The following is a 15,238-nucleotide window of genomic DNA, read 5'->3' as shown; positions in this document are numbered from 1 at the left end:
GTAGCTCAGCCAACAACGCAGCCCTTCCCACTATTACATTGCACATGAGAAATAGGGGTAATGTCTCTGTAGCCTCCTTCGGTGGATGTAGAGATGCTTATCCAGCTGAGAGCTTTTCCCTCCTGTCCACTTTCTCTGAAATTGTTCATTGAGTTTAAAAGTTAAACATGGGGGTAAACAGAGACAGATATGTGGATGCGCATGTGCATACCTTCATAGACAACTGCGCTAAAGGATGAACAGCATTCTTCAAGGAAAAGGAGATCTAAGCTTCAAGGCAGAGCTGGAGATATGGCAGGATGAGGACAAGAATTCCCTCCTCATGAAAGACCAAGGCTGGTTCCCACAACCATGTGTGGCAGAGATGCCAAGTGACATTTCCATAGCCAGCCATCATAGTGTTGGTTCTAAGACCAAGTGTGGTGCCACCAGCTACAGCACCTTTGTAGCAGGATGCAACAGTCAGACAGCAAAGATATATTTGAACACTGTATTGATGCAAAGTTTCGTCTTGTTTCCTAAGCAATATTTTTAAAAGATTAACTACAACACACATGCATCCTTGACATTATACTTACATTATTATGTTCTGTTATTTATTGCTTATTGTTTGCCTGTCATTTATGTAGGGCTTTATTTTGCATTACACATAGACTTTCAGGAGATCACCATTGACTTTAGGAAGCTTGTTACAGCTACAGCACTGCCTCTGTTCATATCGGTTTCAGGAATGAGAAGGGACTGAAAAAAGCACGTGTCACTTGGCATGAGAAAACAAAGCCTTGGGACAATTCTACAATTCAAACCACGATAACAGAAAAACACATTCTCAAAGGAACTTCCCATTATCGAAATCTGAATAAGCAAAACCTAAAAAGATTAGATTTCCTCCCAGTCTCCTCCTCCCCTCAGATTAAAAGGCTACCCATATATCAAATCTCCAGGGAGAGTCTTCCATCTTCCTTCTCCTTCACAAATGCACACAGATGCGCAGATACTGCAGAGGGAAAGGGTTTCCCCTCTTTCAGCCCTAACTCATTCCCTGCTTCCCACAAGCTGCTGTCCCATCTTTGAATAATAAGCAAAGCAGGGGGAAAAAAAAAAAAAAAAAAAGAAAAAAAAATCAAAAGGAAACCACCACCACAATGACAAATTACTCTACTTTCCAAAGTCTAAGCAGCCACTTCTCAGGACAAAAACCAGTACAGTCATATGGGTATTCAGCTTTGTATTTGCACAAGCTTTTGGATTCCTCCACTTGGATGTTTTCAGGAAAGGCACTTCTTAAAAGGCCATGGAAGTTATTTTTGCCTTTATATATTACAGAATATATTACCAAGAGATCAAAGATTGTGTTTTTCCAAAATTAGTCTTCCCTCCTCCTCATTTTATTTCTTGCTAAATTGTTGTATTTTATTTTGCTGAGTTGATTATGGACTAAGTATCATTGTGTTTGTCCTTAGAAAGTCCAAATATATGTACAGATGGAAAATTAATTAAATATCTCTAAAGATTTAGCAACTATTATGTATAGTTGCTATGATAAAGCTAAAAATATTAAATTTCATCCGCAAGTTTATTTTTATTCTTCTGATAATAAGCTGATGCCTTAACATTTTGGTAAACTTTCATTTCAGTGAGAAACAGCTGACCTAAGCAGCAAAAAGAGAAATCTATTATAAAACCCAGTTGCCATAAGTATCTGTTGTTTTGCTTTTGCCAAAATCATGCCTCTTGTGTTGGATTTCAGATGATGCACCTACACACATCATATTAAGTGTATTTCCATCAGTTGGATATTTCTCAGTAAAAATTACTTTGTGAAAAATTCTATTCTTCATAAACTGGTGTTTTCCTCACCTGGGGGTTGAAGTGGCTTTCTGGATGTCAAGCACTATCAGTCCAGTCCCTCTGTACTCTCATGTACTTAAGTGGTTTCATCACCATGGTTACAGACTCCCACCACATAACAATGAGATAAATAAAGTTAAGTGTTATAATTTAGCTCACTTTCCTGAATCCTTTCCTACTACAAAGGGACACACACAGCAGGATGCACTCCCAGGCATGGGCATGAAGGTGTTAGAGTAATTAGTTTTCCTAGCATATTTGGCTTTGAAAAGAAAAACAAACGCACGCAAACAAGAAAAAACCCAGACAAGCGAACAAAAAAGCCTGCACGCACTTACAGAACTTATGGCAATCATGATCTTGGCTTGTTATCCCTCACCAGTCCCTGCTTGTGTCTAATCATTCAAGACATTTTAGAAAACCCAGGGTTTATGCATGCATATCACATTTTTCTATGTTAAATAGTGACCTGATGCCTAAAAAATGGCTAAACTACTGACAGCACTAAGTGAAGTGTGGACATGTATGCAGAATCTTCACATGTGCACAGCATAAAATGAAGATGTTGTGGAAAATGTAGGTTTATCTTCAACTGGAGGAACACAATTTTGTCTTGAGCCTGCTTTTAGTTTAGATAGTGAGAAGACATTTCCATTTGTAAAATTTGCAGAAACCATTGCTACATTCTCCTTTTTCTTCAAAGATTATTTTCGTAGAGTTTTCTGCAGTTTAACATTTTAATATATTTTTAACTAACAAAATTCATCTTTGTACCCATCCTCGGTAAGAACACATCGCTTCATTTTACTTTTCATGTTCGGTTCTGAGCTGGCTGAATTGAGTTTATACACGCTATTTCATGGGCTTAAATCCTGTGGTGACTTTTACATCAAAGGTAACTAACTACATGTGAGCAAGGTGTCTGAGCTTCTATTACAGTCAATGGAGATCCCAAACAGTCAAATGTGTCTAGAAAGATTTACTGGACCGTGTGAAAATACCTACTTTAGGATGAGAGGAAAAACTCCCTAGACTCCGACTAGCTGAAGGAAAAACAAAACAAAAAACCACAACCAAGACACAACACCAAAAATAAACCACAAACAAACAACCGACCACCAAAAAACCAAGCCAAAACAAAAAAAACACCACACAAAATCACCTCTCCCCCGCCATGCAAAAGCCCAAACCAAAACATACACATACAGAGACAAACAAAAAAAACCCCACCAAAACAAAACACCACAACAGCAATGCAGGATAGTAACGGACAGGAGATAAGATGATCAAGTCTGCAAACTAGTTCCATTTTTGGTGTTGGTAACAAGGATGAATCAGGGATCACACTAAAAACCTGACAAGAGGTAATGATATTTACTATGTAGACAGAACTAGATTTGATCTTTTGTTCGATGGATGGCCAGTCTGAAAAGTCTAACACCTCATTTAGATTTCAGGAAATTAAAATATATAAACCAAAGTGACAAGAACCGTCAGTTTTCCAAAGTAGTTTATATAAATGAATGCGTAAAATAACACAGAGCATTTAGTGTTTACTAATGCCTAAATCAATAACAGAGTCAGAGGCAGCACCATGGCAAATGTTCTTGGTGTGCATTTGTTAACAGAGGGAGGGAAATATATAACAGCTGAGTTTCAAGACATCAAACTGGTAATTAGACATTTCGTCTCTTACGTTTTGGACTATAGCAGAATATTAGTGCTGACAAACTACATTGTGACAAATTAATCTATAGTGGTAATTAATAACCATAATTTTTTGTCAGCAATGTGGACAGTGGGCTTGAGTGCACCCTCAGCAAGTTCGCTGATGGCATCAAGTGGTCAACATGCCAGAGGGAAGGGATGCCATCCAGTGGAACCTGGACAGACTTGAGAGGTGGGCCCATGTGAACATCATGAAGTTCAACAAGGCCAAGTGCAAGGTCCTGCACATGGGCCAGAGCAATCCCAAGCACAAATAAAGGCTGGGAGGAGAATGGATTGAGAGGAGCCCTGAGGAGGAGGACTTCAGGGTGTTGGTTAATGAGAAGTTCAACATGACCTGGCAATACGTGGTTGCAGCTCAGAAAGCCAACCATATCCTGGTCTGCATCAAAAGAAGTATGACCAGCAGGTCAAGGGAGACAGTTCTCCCCCTCTATTCCGCTCTTGCAAGATGCCAGCTGGAGTACCATCATCAGCTCTGGGGCTCCCTACATAAGGACATGGACATGTTGGAGCAAGTCCAAAGGAGGGCCACAAAGATGACCAGAGGGCTGTGTAATACCTTTTGTGCTGCTCCAATATCTGACCCAAGACTGATAATACAAATAAACTCTGATTTCATTTGAAGTACAGGTCACTCCACTCACTACTACCACCACTTTTGCTTCCAGATAACGCACAATAGCTGCTTATCTGAATATGCATTACCTTCATTTTTTAAAATATAGTAACATCATTTTATTTCACTTCTGAATAGTCCTCTTTGTGAATTTAAGCCTAACTTTTAGAGACAGGCAAAACCCATGAATTGTAAATGTCTTGTTGAGCTTTGGTTGTTGTTTAGTATGTCTTATTTTATAAAGCTGAAATGTGTGATTTTGGAGTAGCACAAGCTGAGTTCAAACAATGCCTCAAGTCATGTGCTTCCAAATATAATTCTTTTTTCTCCCCAGGTGTTGCTACAACATGCCAACTTCCCCTGCAGTCCAGTCAAAAGAGTAATTCTTGGGTAAAACACTAACAGAACATGAAGGAAATCTATACAGAATTTTAAAAACAAAATAAAATAAACGTGAAGCCAAAACAGTAGTAGAGGGGAAAATTTTAATGTAGTTTAATACCACAGAGTATTGACACTAATATTTCTTCATTACTTAGAAAAAACATTTATTTCCATTTAGAAAATGCTCACCACTGTTTGTTAGCCTCAGCTCTACTGTAGCTTCAATGAAACAGGCATTTTTCCATATTACTATTATATTCTGACTTAGTCTAGAGGATTTTTTTAGAGGCAGAAAACACATCACCCTTGGAGAAGGTATCCTGTGGTAAGAAAGGAAAAAACCATTCATGCCATATTGCTCCAGGAGCATGGACCTCTAACTTCAGTCTACTGATACACATTACAATGGAAAATACAAAGAACTTCAGCACCCACCAGGACCTAACCTGGAAGAACTAGATGTACCTGTCCGGAGTCATTGTGATTTTGATAGCCTTTAGGCTGAGCATCGAACGTCATGCAATCTTGTATCCACAAAATAGATTTTCCTAACTTTCAGCCTGCCTACAGTCAATCCCACTGCTCTATATCGCCTGTTACCATGCTAGCATGCATCTTCTGTACATTACAAGCAGCTCCTTCCCTGCCTGACACTGTGGTATTTGCTGTGATTCTGTTAACTCTTGACCTGGTAACTATAAAGGTCTCATCGCTGCGCCCTCCTAATAAACCACAGTGTGAAAAAAAATATTTTCCATTTCTGATGGAGCCTTTTAGGCACAGAGAGACCAGGATGCAGAAAAAGGAGGGTGACTATCATCTGCAAACAGAAGAAAAGACACATGGGTGTAGAGAGATTGCACAAAAGGACAAAGTGCATGCATGAGGTGGTTCGTCCTGTGGTGGAACTAACAGTCTGAACTCCACTTGTCTGCTATCTCCAACAAGCAGCTTTCTTCTAGATGCACTCAGTCCATAGTGGGAAGACTTGTTTCAGAAACATCAGGTCTTTAGAAAAATTAAAATGTAGATCCCAAAGAATGATCCTCTCCAGGCTTAACAAGTCCTAGGTCCTGCTTGGAGGCTCGGTGGTCATCAAGCAGTGTAGTCCACCACAGTAGCAGAGGGGGGTTGCAGCAGAGGGACAGCAGAAGCATGTCAGGGCAAGACTTCATTTATGTGATTTTTCTCCTTTGGAGAAATACAGCCATAGCCAGCCCACATCTCCAGTGGGACAGGCTTGTCCAGCTGTCTGTCAGGATGCTCGGGTTTTTTGACATTCCTGATTTAGGGATGGGAATATGTATTCTACCCACATTTCAGTTTTACTGCATATACCACAAAAATAATTCCCATTTCCTTCCTTGTAGAGCAAAGGGAGATGACTTAACTAATTTGTCCACAACTCTTTGAAGCTTACAAGAATAAAATACCATACTTTCTAACACGCAAAAGAAAATGCCATTAAAAGAACAGCTTGAAAAAAACCTGTGCTTGCAGCAAAGGCTTGGTAACAGGATGCACATTTGTACCAAACCAGAAAATATCCTTTTGGAAACTTGGTGGCCTGTGTATTGTCAATGCAAACAAATACCAACAAGCACATGGTGCTCATCTGCTTTTCTTAGTATTAGGCTCTGAGCTGTTTTCATCAATGTCTTTCCTTGATATTTGCTACAGTGTTTTTCTATTTGGTGCTTATGCTGTAATGCTACTTAAAAAGAACCAATATCAAACTGGTTTTAATTTTGTAATGCAAGAGCCACGAATCATATGTTGTCATAATACACACAAGCCTGTGTATTTCTACTCCATAAAAATAATCAATTTATAGGCCAGGGCTAACTTCATTTTTACCTAGTGTATAATACACCAACATTCCCCCTACCTCAGATCTCTAGATAAAACTACAGTATAAACAAAAATAAACACAGAATTCTATAGAACCATTAAGTTGAGGGTTTTGGGAAAAAAAAATATCCACCTTTTAGGTAAGTGATATATATCATAATTATCTCTTAACAGTTACTCTTCCTTGTAATAGTCTACATATCAGCTCATACCATAGAAAACCGATCTCCAGCTTTCAGTTTGTGAGTAGTTTGTTGGAAGAATTAAGCTCTAAATAAACGATGTCTGAACAAGATGAATATTTGAACTTGCTCCAGTTTCAGGTGAGGTACTTTATTGTGATGATATACAGAAAGCATAATCAGTGTTATATTTTTTTCCTTGGAAAAAAATAGACTATTTCTATTATGTTTTATTAAATAAAATTAAGCCTACTAGGTCAGTTTATTGTATGTTTAATACATATGCCATTTAAGTTTCCTGGAATTTTAAGTGGAACATGGTTGATCAGACCTTTTGTTACAGGAATTCTTATTTTTTAAAACTTGTATTGTAATATATGGGTTTGAATTTTTCTATTCAAACAAGACATTTAATCTATTTTAAAGGACACCGCCTTCTGTTCACAACTTGGTGGTCAAATAATTAGAATGTTTGTTTCCTTTTGGAAGGGCTCTGCAGCTATATTTTGTTAATGAAGGCCTCACAATTTATATTTTCAGAATGTGAAATTTCCTCCTGTTTTGCAAAAAGAAGAAAACTAAGAAGCAATCCCACCCCTGAGTTTTCTGTGACCCGTACAACTCCTTGCCTTCCACACGTGGCGAATGAGTTCGTGCTGCAGTACCAGGTTTTACGTTACCAGCCGTCTGCCATCCTCACACTATGCCTGCTGCTTCTTGAGTAGAAATGCTCTCTCACACCATCTGATACAAGCATTCTCTGGTAACAATTTAATAACTGATTTCCTGCATCATTTTAGCTTTTTCCTCCCTTTCTACTCTTTAGCTACTTTTCTCACTTAAATAATGAAATAAGACTTTCGAAGCATGTTGGTCATCTACACCACATTGTGAAAGACTGCAAAGAAATGGTCTCAAGATGCATTTGTTGAGTTAATTTTAACGCTTCATATTTCTAGAAATGTTCAGATTAAATATTAGGTTTTCCCCCTCTCCTCCTTCTGTCTATGTCTAAAATAAGTGGCCAAGATAAATTTAAAAGGCAACTCATTTACATTCTACAATACTTACTTCTTTTTTAAACTACCTAGTGTAGGTCTGTATGCCTGTTGCAACAAAGAGGAATGTATATTCTGCTTCTCTAAATCAACTATAGGATGACCAGATGTAAATTCTATGAAAGGAAATGGTCTTATCTTTTTTTGTATTTTAATGAAGTCCTCTATTTAGTAGTACTTTAAATCAATTCTGTCTCCAATTTCCTTTACTATTAGAGGGCAGAGGCTGATTTATTTTGAACCAGGTTAAATAATGGCAAACGCAAAGCTGAAGTTCAGCCTTTCACAAGACTTGAAGTTTGGATCAGCTGATAGAAAAGCAGGGGGTGGTAGGGGTGTTTTCGCAGCTCCCATACCAAGCTCAACAAGGGGCATTGTCAATGTTGAGGTCAGTACTTTAATTATACAGTGAAGAATGAACATAGGAAATAGCGGTCATGTGGGTTCTCTGTGAAAGGAGACAACAATGACTCTTTGACAGACATTTGAGAAATATAAATGAGAAAGCTTCATATGTTTGCTTGTGAAGGTAAAGAACAAGCAAGATAACCTTTACATGACTAAAAAAGAAGTGTCCTCACAGTGGAAGACAGATTATGGAAGAAAACATTCAATAGGCAGCATTTTAAATAATAAAAACACAGCCTTAGAAAAATTAGCATGTAGTTATGTATCTCTAATCAGAAATAGAACTGTCTGAGTTGAGAATATACAAGTCAAAGCAAGAAAGGAATATACACATGGTGTGAGGAACAAAGCAGTTCCTACGGGGCAATGGAACCACTACCAAAAACTCATATCACTAAAATTTCCTGAGCTCCAATGTGGAGAACAAACGAAAACCTCACCAAACAAAACAAACAACAAAAACACCCCCCCCACACACACAAAAAAACCCAAACAAAAAAAACAACAAAAACCAACCCAAACAAACAAAAGCCAAACCACAACAACAACAAACACACCAAAAAAACCCAAAAAAACAACACACCAAAAACCAGCATTGGAGAACAAGACAAATGACTCAGAGCAGCTTGTGAAAAAATCTGCAGGGAATGCGAGACAGAAAAGATGGTGGAAACATATGTGGAACATTTTTTGTTAAAGCAAATGAACTGAGGAGGAACTGTATTCTAGGATGATTCTGAGGCACTCTGCAATGGCCTGACTTCCAAGACAGCATTCAGCAACAGCATGATCTGTTGACTCAAAGATGGGCACATGGATGATTTTAAGCAGATAGATTCTGCAGCACAAGAAATTGACTTGTAAATCTTCTCGTCTCTGGTCACTACTATGCATTTTCTTTAACTTTTTTTTTTTTTTTTCAAAATGGCAGAAAAGTGCCATCATTTGAATGAAAGGCTAGGTTGAAATTCATTGGAACTTTATTGGCAGCGAAGGAAAGAACCAGCACACAAATACACCAAAAGCCCTGATGAAGGAACTGCCTGACCCTCGAGAAGTGCTTAAATAAGATCTAGAAGAGACTTAAAAGGAAAATGCAAGCAAGGAAATTCTTGTTTCACTTTGTTCCTTCTACACTCTCAAACAGGACACAAACCCCAGAATTCCAGCTATCTGCAGGTTAAAGGCACTAAGAATGTATTAACTGGTAAATAATCTTACAAAACTCTTTTCAGTTGCCATGCTTATTTGCCAGCTTATGATGGAAGGAGGAAAGATGATGAAAAATGCTTCACAACTTTGCCTTGCAGAGCTCTAGCTCAGAGTGAGGGGCCATATAACTGCATTCAGAAGATCCTCCAGCACAACTGAACATGAAGCCTTAGACACCTCCACCAGTAAAGCCAGTAAATACATGATACCTTTTAGGGATTGAACTTCTGAGGTGCCCGGCATAGATGAATGGGGCTGCAGGGCACCCTCCCAGTGTAAGGTAATAGTTTACTCTGCTCCATGACCAAATGGAGAAATCTCTCTGTGCATGGCCCTTCAGCCATCAGTTTCTGTCTTTTACACCATGCAGAGCTTGGCTTGCTCTGAACAAAACCAGGTAATCGAGAAGGTCAGTCTATCTTATCATCCTGTAGATTATGCCTATTATGACATTAAATATGACTTTATTCTCTTGAGCCAGTAACAAGAAATCAGAAAACTGGTCACTCAAACAAGTAGGTTAAACACAGCTATGCTCATGTTGTGTATTTATAACAGAACAATTAAAGTTTATGAATCAATGTTCTTTACACTACCCACTTCCCTGAAAAGGAGCTTAAAACAAAGACTGCAGCTATTTTCCACTTGTAATACAGAAGTATTCTGCAACCATTAACAATTGTTGCTGCAATCCCGGGGGCTAAAAATAATAGGAGTAGGTTTGATTTTTCATGGTGACTGGAGCTTTGAATAAAAAAAAAAAAAAGTTAACTCAACTGGACTTTCAAAACTCAGAACCCTGAAGTCAAAGACTTAACCCAGTTCCTTGGACAGTATCTTCAATGAGGGCGAAATAGCCTATAAATGGAATACAGACTTTTCAGTTCATAGTTAAAATTTAACAAGGTAATTTATTCATTGGCCAAAAAAAAAGTTATTAAAGCTATGGTCTGAACTTCTGAAATGGAAAGATGCATATAAGCAATGATTGAACTTTTACTATTGCCATATTTGCCTTCTTACTTCTTCTTTAGGTTAACAAGCCCTTGGCTCAAATAATTTAACCACAAATCAAATTCTCTATGTCTGTGATATTTGCGTTTCTCTTCTGCATATTCAATCCAGTTCTCTTGATCTTACTTGAAAAGCAATGCTTAAAACTAGATACAATGCTCAAGTCAAAGCCTGGCTTCAGTCTATGCATTACTTACTGTGCCTTACAGGTGACATCCTTGTTTATGTGCCTGCCTTTTTTGCAGTTACATGAAAAATGTTGTCTCACATCCAGTTTTTGATTCACTGTAGGCTTATATGCATTTCTACCAACGTGGTTAGTCAGCATCCCTCAGCCTGGATTTGTGCAGGTGTTTCAGGCTGGTATCTTACACTTCTATCCACTGAGCTGAACTCCATGTTTTAGACTGTTCCTATGAGTGTTCATATTCACTTTGAATTTGGGTTAGAATCTGGATTAGAGTCCAAACTGCAGTCTAGCCTGGGACATCTGTAATTCCTTCCAGTTTAGTCTCCTTGCAGGAGTCACATAGTAAGCATGCTCTTTATTTCATTTACTTAGATGGACAGGCCACTTAGCTCCCCAGAGATTTGTTTCAGGCTCTCTGCAGATACAAGGCAAGCAGCTCTGCCATGGTGCACACTTTGATCACGTTTTCAAAGCTGACTTCTAGAACTATAAGGCTTATGTTCTAAGGTGAGGAGAATGGTGGAGAAAGAAGTCAAAACCCAGCTACAGTAGCAAAACAGACTAATTAGATTATTTTAATTGCAAATACAGAACAAAAGGATACAGTGATTTTGGTAACGTAAGAATCATCTTTCCACACTTCCCGCCTCCCATCCCCATCAAAAACAAGAGATAAAATTGTAGCATGTGCAGGAAAATTAATATAGAATTAATGAGTAAAGATTAACATCTGCTTTTCTGCAAAAGATTAGTTGCAATCATGGAAGAAAAATGTGTGTGTAAATATAGGTACTAGGACAACATGGCAAAGAAGAATACAGGGGATAAAATTACTGTATGGGGAGTTTAGGCAAGTTTCATTCTGTTTGACTTTCTTTCCTTAATTCCTGAACAGTAATAACTTGTGTGAAATTTAAACTGTCCAAAAAGTGTAGTAGCAAAACATTCATTAAAACACAGTTATATATCCCTCAAGACCTGATACACTTAAGACAACCTGCTATAAAAGTGATCTCAAACATATTAGAGAACTCCATTTCACTTTGCATAAATGATAGTAAGAATGTGGGAAACGGACAAGGATCTGTGTGTAATAATATATAGCAACTACAGGTGGTCAGAACTTAATCTGAAAGCAACTCCATGGTTTGGTAGACTAATAAGCTAATGCACATGATGTGCCTTATGCTCACTGGAGCCACAGAGGGTCTTAAAAGTCACAATGCAGCTCTTTATGATGCCTCATCGTACCCACAGCCCAAAGTTAGATGCCAAGATTCCTCCTACAGCCCATGGGAAGTCCTCAGCACCCCTGAAAGGTATTTACACAATCCAGTATGCTGAACAAGGAGCCATGCACAGCTAACAGTCAGCTATGCCTTGTTCTTCAGAGGTAGTTAGGTATGTAACTCTGACAGGAAATGCCAGCTTCCACTTGAAATTTCTGGTTGTAAACATTCTAGAATTTGTTGCCTAAGTTGTTTTATTTCTCTCCCCTGCTGTTTCAACCCCCACTCCAAACAGCCAACTAAGGAGAGCAATGTCTCCATGCTCTAAGTATGAAATGCAGCTGGGAAATGAGAGCTGTATCTGAAAATCCCCCTCTCTCCCTCAGTTAGAGAAAGAACTCTGCATCCCCCCTCTTCTCCAGCGGTTGTTTTCTCAGCCTCTATAGAAGTCTTTCCTTTTTACGACTTACTGCACAGAAATATAAGTGAGTCAATATCAGCCTGTCTCTCCCCATCAAGTCCTACTGGATAGTATTTGTTCAAAACAGAACAACTCTATGAGGAAAGATTAGAGGGGTGCAGTACGCCCAAGGACTTGGGAACAACTAAAGGTACTCTTTTGGGATGCTTTGCCAGAACCACTGCTCCAAATAACTTCCTTGCTCTGACCAACCAGGGCAGCTGCCCAGCAAAATAAAGTGTTCTTAGATCCAGCTCATGCTGCAACTAGTCAAGAGCTGGTGCCTCACAAAGACGTGGGCAGCAATGGGTGGCCTAGGGAAGACAGGGGGGGAGCCATACTCAGACTAGCCTAAGATGTTGATCAAACCACATCCTCAGAAATGCATATGAAAACCAGTGTCTAAATGTCTGCGTGCAGGTGACTCCAGAAGCACCTAGGCACACTTCTTCCTCTGTGGCCACAGTTGCAAACACCTCCCACGGATACCCTGCTGTAAGCACAGGGGATCTTTCAAGAAGTCGCTGTAAAGGAGGGATGACACAAGAAGAAAGCCTAGAGATGTCACTGCACCACTCAGTTTTCATTATAACAACATTGACCTCGTTGTGCGAAGAAAGCTACCTTTTAGCTTTGCTCTCCCGCCCCTTTGTCGCCGTGCCCCGGCCGGGCGGTGGGTGGCACCAGGCGGCTCCGCGCACCGGGACGGGGCGGCAGCCGGAGCGGCAGCCGGAGCGGCAGCCGGAGCGGCAGCCGGAGCGGCAGCCGGAGCGGCAGCCGGAGCGGCAGCCGGAGCGCCCGCGGTTCTGCCCGCCTGGGGGCGGCCGCGGTTCGGCTACAGCGTTACACCGGCAGCACGACGGTCTGCGTAGTACGTGCACATATTGGGGGGGATAGGCGTGTATCTGCACCTATAGCTCAGCAGTAATCTTCCCAAAAGCCTCTGACAGCTCAGGGGACAGCCCGGACTTGCTCTGCAAGTGCCGCAGGCGAGGAGTGTCTCTGCTGTGCGGTGCCGGGCTCGGCGTGCTGAGCAGGGACACGCTCTTCTGATCCACTACTGCGGAGACAGTGGGGAGCTGCTGGGGAACTCGAGGCCTCGTTGACTTCGATGTTCGTAAGGTCAGAGTGCTAATAAGCAGTTTGGAACAGAAGTGGAAAGCACATCGTCACGCATGAAACTGAAGCACACACGGATCTTGAGCGTCTAATTCCGCCCAGAGATTTCCAAAACAGCAGTAACAAAGATCACGTCTGCATTCTCTCGAAACTTCTGGCATTTTTTTTTTTTTAAAAAAACCCACATCCTCGCTATATAGAAGCCTGTGTCCACATGAACAAAAAATAACCACCCTAGAATAATCTACACTGGTATTTTACTTCCGAAATGAGAATCGCTTTTTGTGATCTAACTCCCATCAATTGCAAAGGAAAAGAAAGATCGATTCTCATCCACGAGCATCCTCCTGAAGGCAGCTCTCCGCACAGACGCTGCTGCTCCACTCGGCACCCGGACTCCGCTCTCTCGGGCAGGGCACCTACCCAGTGCGCCGCGGCCCCGGGATGGTTTTGCGGTACTGGCGTGAGATTTCCTCGAACGAAAGCGGAGGAGGGAAGAGAGGGAGCAGGGAACTTCTCACAAGCTGGGGCACAGAGCTCCCCGCGTATCTCCGCGCTGTCCCCCCGCGGGCGGCGGGCCGGGGAGGGGCGTCAGCGGGGGCAGCCCCCGGCCATTGATAACCCCCGTGCCCGGCCCCGCCGCCGCAGAGCGCCGCGCACGCCTGTCCCCGGGCACCTCCACCAACCCCACAGCGCACCGTGAGTGCCCTCGGGACACAGCCGTGGGGGGGAAACCGGGTTCGGGGTGCAACGTCGGGTTTCTAGGGGAGCGGTTTGCCTTTAGCCAGCTCTGGCTTCCGAGCGGCGGCCGCTCGCTGCTCTGATGCTGCAGCTGGCGGGTGCGGGCTTCTCGACGCTGCCCCGGGGTTACGGCTTCCCGGCTGGAGTGGTCCCGGAGCCCCGCCGCCATCGGCGGTCCCTCAGCGGAGCCAGGGGGTGAGGGGGAAGAAAACAAGCTAAAAGCCCCTGGGGTTACGATCCTGGAGGGACAAGACCCTCTGCCGAAACAAATGCCACCCGGCTCAGCCTGGCGCGACCCCAGGGGCTGCGCTCCCGCCGGGGCGGGCGGCGGGTGGGAGCAGCAGGGGCACCCGCCCGCCAGTGTCCATGTCTCCGCAGGGCGCGGAGGATGCGGCGGGTCGGCGGGCCCCGTGCCGGAACGCTCCGTCGCTGAGGCACCGGAGGAGGCTCCCACGGCGCCGAGGAGATGAGGCTGCCCCTGGTCTTGCTGGCCCTGGCTGCCCTGGGGGCTGCCGCCGCCGCGAGGGGGCGGGAGGCCGAGGAGGCGGTGCAGGCGGGGCGCTTCTCCACGCCGGAGCAGCACCGCTGCAGCTGGGAGCTGCGCTCGGAGCCGGGGGCCAGTGAGCTGCGGCTGAGCTGCCGGCCGCCGGCGGGCGGTGGGGCGGCGCGGAGCTGCGCGTACCGCGGGGAGCCGCGGCGCTGCCCCGCATACGGTACCCGCAGCCGCCAATACTGGCGGCAGATCCTGGGCAAGCTGCGGCGGCGGCGGCACCCCTGCGCCCAGGGCGGCCCGCTCAGCGCCCGCCTCTGCGGCCCGGGCCGGGCACCGCCCGAGGCGCAGCTCCGCCTGCTGCCCGCCCCCGGGGCCTCCCCGACGGCCGCCGCTCCGGTGCCCACGGGAGACCCAGCGGAGACCTACTGCACCGAGCGCTGGCACTCGCTGTGCAGCTTCTTCGTCGGCTTCTTCGAGGGCTGAGCCGGCGGGAGGGAGCGCGGCCGCCCGTACCCGGGCCAAGGCTTGCTCTGCCCGGCTGGCGGCCGCGGTTCACCCTCCCAGCCTTGCCTGTCCTCACCTGCCTGCCGCCGGTGTCCCTCGACTCTGTCAGCTTTCCTCTTTTCCTCTCCAATAAAGTGCCAACGATTTTACAACAAGTAGTTGACATAACTCTTTTCTCATCAAAGCCCTGCAATG

General features: G+C 43.4%; 1 protein-coding gene across 1 annotated transcript; it reads left to right on the top strand.

Annotated features, from left to right (window-relative positions):
- Positions 1–14,512: 14,512 nt before the first annotated feature.
- Positions 14,513–15,022, top strand: FGFBP3 (fibroblast growth factor binding protein 3). Its single transcript, XM_065639514.1, has one exon. The coding sequence runs from the start codon at positions 14,513–14,515 to the stop codon at positions 15,020–15,022; it is 510 nt and encodes a 169-aa protein (XP_065495586.1).
- Positions 15,023–15,238: the final 216 nt, after the last annotated feature.

Source organism: Caloenas nicobarica, chromosome 7 (assembly GCF_036013445.1).
Source record: "Caloenas nicobarica isolate bCalNic1 chromosome 7, bCalNic1.hap1, whole genome shotgun sequence".
Classification (NCBI taxonomy): Eukaryota; Metazoa; Chordata; class Aves; order Columbiformes; family Columbidae; genus Caloenas; species Caloenas nicobarica.
Note: the sequence above shows the minus strand (reverse complement) of the source record. Positions and strands in the feature narration are given on the sequence as shown.